Below are 8,768 nucleotides of genomic sequence, written 5' to 3' on the forward strand. Positions count from 1 at the left end.
AAGACTGCTGGCTCGATATGCACAATAGATTCATATGGCGTCTTATTGTTTCAAGATCATTAAAAATAAGTCATCTCGCTATCTGTTTAATAAGATTTCCTTTAGAGCAAACATCCATGAGCTTAATTTGAGTGATATGGAATTGTTGACTGTACCAACACAGAAAAGGTTAGAAGATCATATTTTTCTTTTCCAACTCAATACTCGCTCATTTTTATTCAACTTCTCCTTTTACTCCTACCTTCTCCCTTTTCCTTCCCTGCTGAATATTTATTGTTTATCTACTTACTATATAAAGCTTAATCTTTGCTATCTGGAACAATGATTTTTCCTTTTAGATGAGGCTTTTATTTCAAGCCTGCATATTTTCCTAATTTACTTACACTTATGTATGTCTATTGCAATTTTTCATGCTGCTAGCACTAAACGTTTATATTTATTATTATTAAAAACAGAGTCATGCGTGAAAAGTCATTCCCTTCCCTACAAATATATCAATGCGGCGCATCAATTTTGACTGTGGTAGGGCCACTATATTATCTAGCAGCTAGATTTTTAACCTACCGCTTTCATTTGAGAAATAAAATTCAAAATTTGACCCACATTACATTGCTAAATCAATTTTCTCCCATCTTTAGTAAACTAAATTCCATGTTCCGCAAGTACTGTTTCCATGTTTTTAAAATTGGTATAAAAATTAACATTACATTTTATTAAATAACCAAATAAAGAAGGCTTAAAATAATGGTTAAAAATAGGCAGGCTAGATAAGTGTTAAAAAACGTTCTTTTTAGACAATGGAAGTTCAAAACGCCAGTAAAATTAATCCTTGTCTACTTTTGGAGAAACAATGGCCCCACATATATCTAAAAAAATGTTGTACCCATTAGAACTATCAAGAAATAACCAAATAAAAATTGGATTAAAAAAGTTTTAATTTTAATTTATTTAATTCACAATATGACAATTCTATTAAATACGAAGCGTTTAAGTTTCAGTATCACAGCTAGTTCACTTTATATTTAGCGTTGGGCTTCATTATTCTTCCAAATATTGTTCTGATTAAAAATAATGCGATAAATACGGCGGAAACTATGGCTGCAATAACATCTAACATGAGGTATTTGTAGAAAGGCATCCGGGCACCAGCAACTCGAAGATGTGGCGCACCCTTATGCTTAATCACATACCCCACCCAGTAAGCTGCCAATTGAATGGGGGTCACTGGACGATCGTGAAGAACACTTGATCGATATTTTATGTTATCTCTGTATCTAAAAACGGAAATTGAACATATTCATATATTGACATGAATTTTAAAATTCTATTGTCTAAAAAATTTACATACAACTCTGTTTACAATTTTAACAATCGATGCAGTTTTTAGAATTGTTATCGCCTTTCAATGCCATTAAGTAACTAGTATTCATTAGAAACCATACACGTTCCAGTCAAGGCCAAAGTCGTCTGAACTTAAAATTATGTAACAATTCAATCAAAGTTTTCAGAGAGCATCAACTTCGTTGCTTAATTTCTTAACAATTATATCTAAAGCGAGATTGGAGAAAAGAAAAAACGACTGTAAATGTATGCATAAATGGTAATTAAAATACAATTTAACACAGTTTTCTAACATTATAATCTTATTTTCTAATTAAAAAATTAAAACAAATTTGTAAACCTAATCAAAAACGGCATAATCTAATTAAAAGAAATACATACCGCTTTAATATCTTCACCACATACAACTAACTAAAAAACTAACATTTGCTAAAAAATGTTTTCTACTCTACATTAGCTTCATTAAAAAGCAAATTCAAAGCGATCGGGTGTATTCCGCAGAAAATCGAAATATTAATTTTTATTGCATATGAAGACAAAACGAGAACTCAAGAAGAAGTTTGTAAGTTGCTTAACTCAAAATATCCAGAAAAATCAATTATTAGTGGCGAGTAAAACTGTGTCTTGAAAATGCTAACCCCTAACTTCTGGGCAATATTATCGGTTAAAAACCCTTCCAAACATTACTCAGGATATTTTGCTTAATTTGACTTATTTCGTGTCTAATTCTACATTTTAAATAATCTAAATTTTGCGGTTTTGCCTTATACGCTTTTGATTTTAACTATCCCCAGAAAAAAAGAATCCAGCGGAGTAATATCTGGGGACCTTGCAGTCCGGGAAATACCATATTTAAATATGCACCCTCATGTCAATCGGCTGTAGAAAATGGGGCACAGTATCATCCTGTTGAAACTACATCTTTCTAACTGGCATGTCAGGCTGATTTCTATTTGGGAAAGAACGTACGAGAGTAGGAATGGGATCATTTTGAAGAAATTGCAAATATCGGGCTCCAGTAAGATTTTGACAGAAGAAAAAAAGGCCAATGTTTTTGTCATTCAAAATCCCTACCCAAACATTTATTTTTGAGAGATATTGTCTATGATATTATCACATCACACAATATTGCTTACTTACCGCTTCATTTAAACAACACGTAGCTTAATCGCTAAACAGTATCTGATGATCACAAATCTGTCGTCTACAGTCGGGATCATCTGCGTTTCGGTAGTAATGTAATCTTGTACTGATTGTGCTTTGCTTTTGTTTAATACACGCTAAACTGTCTAACATCATTATTTCAAAGTACTTCTAACGATTCACGATGAGGGTTACCCTCAACTTTCAGGTTTCAGGTTAAACAAAGCAGATGATCTATACAACAATTTATATGCACCAAAGTAGACTGTCAAAGATTACTCCGAAATTACGTGCTTTACTTGGAATAAATTGACTAACTAACTAACCAACCAAGAAAGCATGCATGAAGGTTTCTTTATGGTACTGATGTACAGTGCGTTATTATTTAACAAGTTTTCACATGTTTCTCTTTCTCAGAGCAGATAGATAGATAAAAAAATATTAGTATCAGACACAGTATTAGACACAGACAGAGTAAAAAAAACAACGAACCTAAAAAACCAGCGGAAAAAGATCAATAACGATCCTAGCACGAGATAAATCATTTAATCAATTTTGACTCTATCAGATTTGTGGACAAGACAATTCGTCCATAACCTTAAGAGAATGTCAGCGAAACCAACAGATTTGAAGATACCAGACATCAAAGTATGCTTTACCGTGTTGAACGCTTTGGATGGTCTCTTAAAACTAGAACCGTCAAATTCGTTTTATCAGCAGTTATGTTCAAAAGAGCCGCATTTTTTTTCGAAACTTACTTTGACGTATTACTTTTTCAAGGAGACTTGCACAAGCTACTCTATAACTATTTTCAAATCATCGCATTTTACGCCATCGCATTCTATCTCTGTTTGAGGGGGCGTAAAGGAGGACCACGAACATTCTCTTAGACACCTGATTGCCATATTGGTGAAAGTTATAACCTGAGTCGTTGTTAAGATTGGTTTTTTAAAGATTTCTTGGATTTTTCTTTGGTAGAAGAATTGATTACATGCAAGAATTTTAATTTTATTTAATAAGATTTGATGTCCGGTATAATGGTTGTGTTCATCAACTGCGGTTGAGTTTACTCTTAAGGCCTTTTAATGTTATAAACGAAATAACCCAATGTCAGGTCTGATTTTCTATTAATAAAAATATCTATCTATGAGAAATTATTATTAGGTTCGAATATCAATGGTATGTCCTATGTTGTATGTGTGGATGTATCATCAACGTAAAAATTCCATAACTTTGGTTTAGATTTAAGGTGTCGCGAGTTTTTTCCTCAAAATCTTCAACAAATAGCTGATATTTGTTCAAAAATTTGACCGTTACAAGAAAAATATGCTCCAGACAAGAATTATTCAATTAAGATAAGATGGCTTGATTGTGGATTATCGGATTTTAATCTATTTAAAAACAATGTTGTTAGATTTTCTAGATGATTTGACCTACTTTTCTTTCCAAATATTAGGGCAAGCCTCTTTGAATTGTCAAAATTTTACAATCGGAGTAATATGTGGACAGCAATAAGGAATGATTTTGTTGTTGATAATATTAACAATCTTTTGAACATGTCCCAAGGTTGGTGGTCACACCATCACGGGACTGACTGATTAGGCAAATAAAGACTCCCATCACTTCCAGATCAATTGTGAGAGTAGGTGCTGTATCCCGTAAGTTGAATTTAGAATTTGAACCTATTCTGTACTAATATTAATTTTGTTCAGAGTTTTCCGTTTACTTACTTGGGATTATGAAGAACATCATTCAGTGCGTTTTGAAAGTTTTCTTCGGTCATTTCCGATAAAAATATTTTTCTTCCGAAACCGAAAAATTCCGCGTGAGCTGCATTTAACTTTTGATCTGCTATTGCCGGTATGGCAAGAATGGGCACACTATGATAAACAGCCTCGGTAAGACTTAGAAGTCCACAATGCGTTATAAAGAGTTTTAAATTCGGATGAGCTAAAATGATGCACGTTAACGGTGCGAAACATGTAAAGTAGTAGCTTAGAAAATGGATTTTGACTAAAATACCCTCTACACTTACCCAATATATCTTGCTGAGGGAACCACTTTGAAATATTGACGTTGTGTGGCTGATCTGCTAAGAAATCGTAAGGCCATTTTAAAAGTACTTTTTCCTTTCGCGAACTCAGAACTCCTAAAATTGTTCCCCATGTTGAATCTGGTATGAATGAAGGATCTACATAGGATCCCAAACTAAAATATATCACTCCTTCTGTGGCATTGTCCATAAATTCTTTTAAACCTTCAGGAAGACTATTTGGAGGACGTAGGTGATATCCTCCAATATTGATCATATTTGGCACTAGAGGCACTGACTGCGTAACGCTTTCGTGCGAATTCAAAAGAACTAGTGACACGTTGTACAGTACTTCGTCGAAATCTGGCGCTTCCGGGAAATATTTCTTAACGATTCTACCCTGTTGAGGGTAAAATACATAATCTAGATCATATTTTCTGTAGATACCAAAAACAAAATTGTAAAATCGCTGGAAGAAATTCATTTCTGGGGAGTATCTTAAATATACATTTGGAACGTAACTGGGAGGTTCAGGATTGCCCACGACATTGTTGATCCAAGGATTCGGACCCAAACTGCTGAAAATTACTAGCGGAGCTTCGAAATGGGTAGCGAGTATTTTTAATCCATCATTTAGACCCTGAGAAATGATGACGGCCTCGAAATGTTCATTCGAGTGAAGAATATTTTGCATGTTTGGATGTTTTAAGACACTTTCCGTTAACGCATTCCCCACTTCATTCATCAGGGGTATATGCTGGAACGGAGACTTTTGTTCCATATCCACCATATTAAATTTACCTGCCAGTATCCCTAAAATGCGAAATAATAACGTTTAAATTATTGCAACCTTTTATATTTGAAGCAACGTATAAATTCCACCGTGTTTAAAAATAATTTGTTATGCAACAAGTGTGGTAACTGCCATTTGAGTCATAATCCGTCATAAAACCAATATTTTACCTGCTTCCACTCGTATACTAAGAATGGCAAAACCCAGCCATTTACCTTTCTACCCTTGTCTATTACGCCGTTATGTCCTACACTCAACAGAGATAGCACGATTTATCGAATAATTATAGTAGTGTCTAGTAGAAAACAGGGTCGTATTTTTGAAAAACTGCCGCCGAAACTCGAATAATTATAGGTAATGCACGATATCATTCTAGACTTGTACCAAATGTATCGACAAGAAAAAAAGGAATTATGAGTTAGATAGAAAATTGGAAAAGCTGTATTGTATTGCATAGTGTATTGTTTTAATTTTTATTGCATGGACAGAGTTTTCGCACAATAGAATATTTAAAAAAATTTCATAACTTTTTCATGTGAATTCACCTACTTAAATCACCTACTGCTCTATTATTACATAGAAAATACATGAATCCATCTCTATGGGCGTTCTAGTTGAATTAATAAGCGCAAAGTACAACTGATTCTATCTCTCTTACTCCAAAGTAATATAATCGTTAGTGACGGCTGCCTTGCATTGATCACTAAACAATTGTGGTATACCTAAGGAATCTCTTTTTTTCTGTACTCACAAATCGTACCGACTATATATATATTGCTAGATTTCCGTGCAATAAGAGGCGAAAAAGCGGATTCTGACTGGGATCTTATCGAAATCGGCAACTATTTGACTCAGAAAAGGGGTTTTATGTTGAAATCTAATGGTTTATTAAGGTTTTCCTTACTATAATGCTTAAAGACGCCAATTTTGACTAGTATTTGAAAGATATTGACATGAATATGTAACTCTTTGTATCAAAAAATGATGGTTTAAGCTGATATTTGCAATTTTGATGCGGTTTTAGGTACGATATGTTTTAGAGGAGCCGATTTTGACTGGAATCTGAAAAATGGAAGAAAAATCTACTCTCAACTAAAGAAAGTGGTTTTTTTCACAGATTATAATAGATAAGAAGCCTGAATAATGTCGAGATTAGATTTTAGAGCTAGTAGTATATTATGCAACAAAGGTGCTAACCAGCATTCTAGTGACTTGAAAAGATTACCAAACGTATTGCATACTATACTTTTTCAACTCCCGCCTGTAAAATACCGAAGTATACCCCGGAAAGCGTAACTTTAGCACGTGAGTTTCTTGTTCCACGATCTGAGCTCCTTCGGACATACATTTCATGGAAATAACCGCACGGGTTTTGGAGCAATCTCATGTTCTCTCGATTATACCGCAGGGGGTAGAAAAAAGATATTGCTAAAAGCATTCTTATGAAAAATCTTTTTTACACTATGATTAATTAAATTACTTTTAAATATAGGAAACCTATTTGGGAAAGGTTGTGTTTTTTACTTTTAAGTATAGAAAACTTATCTAGGGTAGGTTGTCTTCCCTCTGGGTTATACAGTCATAAAAAAGATGAGTAGAAGAAAAAAAAATTATAGTTTGGAAATTTTATTACTTAACTCCCAATGGGAACCCAAATACAGATCCGAAGATTTAAAACAGGCTTAACTCATCCCCTTTCTATGAAAAAACCAACCCTCGTAGCGAATTTCAGCGTTTATTGAAATTGAATTAATAATCGAATTATATTGTTACTTAGTTTCTTAACAATGTACGTAGCAGATTTCATTTAATTTGAACTCTTTTTAATTATTCAGTCAAGGGTTTTCATAAATCATTGTTAAATTCTCAATATTCTCGATATTCACACAAAAAGTGTTTTATTTGTTTTATTGATGAAGATGATGTGTTATTTATGTCGGCATTTTAAAAATTTCTATTAATATCTAAGTAAGTGTAACAAGGTCCGGTATTTGGGATATAGATGTTCCTAAAAATTTGAAAAAAAAGTAAGTCGGTTTCCTGTAAAATTTTTCTTATATTAATGATACTTTGAATAATGTTTTAAAGTTGAAATAAATTCATAATCTTTTACCACGGCTGGAATCCTGCAGACGTTTCGCCAAGATCTCACTTGGCATCTTCAATGCTAGCGATCCGAAAACACTTCGAAGTGTTCGGAGAGGCTCTTTACTTAACTGGCAGGCTTTTATTTCCAAAGCATTTAAATCATTATCATTTTCAAAACCAGTTTGATCTCCAATTTTATCGTCTTCAATTCGGCGTTCTAATTTTCCTTGATCGTTTTTTGTGATGATGTCTTCGTAGTTAATTACAACGAAAGGTATAGCGGTATTGTGTACAGCTTTTAGATCTATAAAGCCTTCAAAATTGCTAAAGTAACCTAATATTCACACCAACTTTACTAAAAATGTAAATTAATCCTATACCAAAATTTATTTCTTTTGTATTTAAAATAACTAAAAATAACGATGTAAAATATTTTTCACTTACCTGAACTATAAAAAAACTAATCACAATAATTCTTTAACTCAAAAATTTCTTTCAGAGGTAGTAAAAGAAATAAGTGTGTAAATTCACGTTTCTGCAGGCCAAATCATTTTTTTTATTTTTAAGCACAATCTAGTAAGTAAAAACCAAACGATTTTGTTTTTCTAACTGCTTAATTAATTTTTGTAAAAAATAGATTTAAGTAATTTTAATCGATTTAGGAATTATTAGCATAATATGCAAGAAGTAAAAATACCATCAATGTTTTAAACTCCCGAAAATACCCGATCGCCCACAAACCCCTGACCCGAAAACTTGTAGAAGTGAGTCACTATACACTGTCATCTACTATACTACTATCATTGGCAGTGTTTTACCACTCAGTGGAAGAAAGATACATACGCTGATACTCGTCCGCTATTCCAGTAAGCAAAATTTTTCTGTAGCCCGTCGAAGGAATTGTATCTTCAAAAATCCCCACATAGGTGACATCGAACCCATATTCAACAAGTCCTTTTGCCAAAGCCGTCCCCAAAATATTATGACTAGGCATCGGCAAGGAAAACAGGACTAACACTCGATGACACCTGACTTTATACAAAAAATGAAATAGTAAAAAAATATTAAACAAATGCATATTTCCAATGCCTGTCGAACGTCTGAAGATAAAAAGGCTATTACATTTGAAAAAACAGGTTTTGCAGGCTGGTCGGGGTTTATTTTTTCATCGGTATAATGGCCGGTGCACATCGCACAAATTCACGTAGCTTACAAATTGAGATTGGCATGTGAATTTCAATCAATTTTAAAATGAAATAAGAAAAATCAATCACAACACGCAAGAAAGCCAATGCTCGTAATGCCCCATACCCCGTGAAACTGAATCGAGAACCATCATTTAAAATTAATGTTTTGTTTTTTGCAGCATGC

At 33.4% G+C, this 8,768-nt stretch overlaps 1 protein-coding gene across 1 annotated transcript; it reads right to left on the reverse strand.

Moving 5' to 3' along the window:
• Positions 1–992: 992 nt before the first annotated feature.
• LOC132703098 (UDP-glycosyltransferase UGT5-like) lies at positions 993–8,458 on the reverse strand. Its single transcript, XM_060672163.1, has 4 exons — positions 8,241–8,458; positions 4,520–5,329; positions 4,215–4,434; positions 993–1,274 (listed from the first exon to the last, which is right to left on the reverse strand). Exons 1-4 carry the CDS (start codon positions 8,389–8,391, stop codon positions 1,007–1,009), a joined length of 1,449 nt encoding a protein of 482 aa, XP_060528146.1. The 5' UTR covers positions 8,392–8,458; the 3' UTR covers positions 993–1,006.
• Between the last annotated feature and the right edge of the window lie 310 nt (positions 8,459–8,768).

Source organism: Cylas formicarius, unplaced genomic scaffold (assembly GCF_029955315.1).
Source record: "Cylas formicarius isolate icCylForm1 unplaced genomic scaffold, icCylForm1.1 PGA_scaffold_6__28_contigs__length_40554024, whole genome shotgun sequence".
Taxonomy (NCBI): domain Eukaryota; kingdom Metazoa; phylum Arthropoda; class Insecta; order Coleoptera; family Brentidae; genus Cylas; species Cylas formicarius.

What these genes read in the sequence shown, in the direction of transcription:
- LOC132703098 (XM_060672163.1), bottom strand. Translation starts at nt 8,391, where the DNA reads ATGCCTAGTCATAATATTTTGGGGACGGCTTTGGCAAAAGGACTTGTT. An exon ending in AATAGCGGACGAGTATCAGC is followed by an intron (nt 5,330 to 8,240) that starts GTATGTATCTTT and finishes TTCGCATTTTAG; the next exon opens with GGATACTGGCAGGTAAATTT. An exon ending in GATGTTCTTCATAATCCCAA is followed by an intron (nt 1,275 to 4,214) that starts GTAAGTAAACGG and finishes TTCCGTTTTTAG; the next exon opens with ATACAGAGATAACATAAAAT.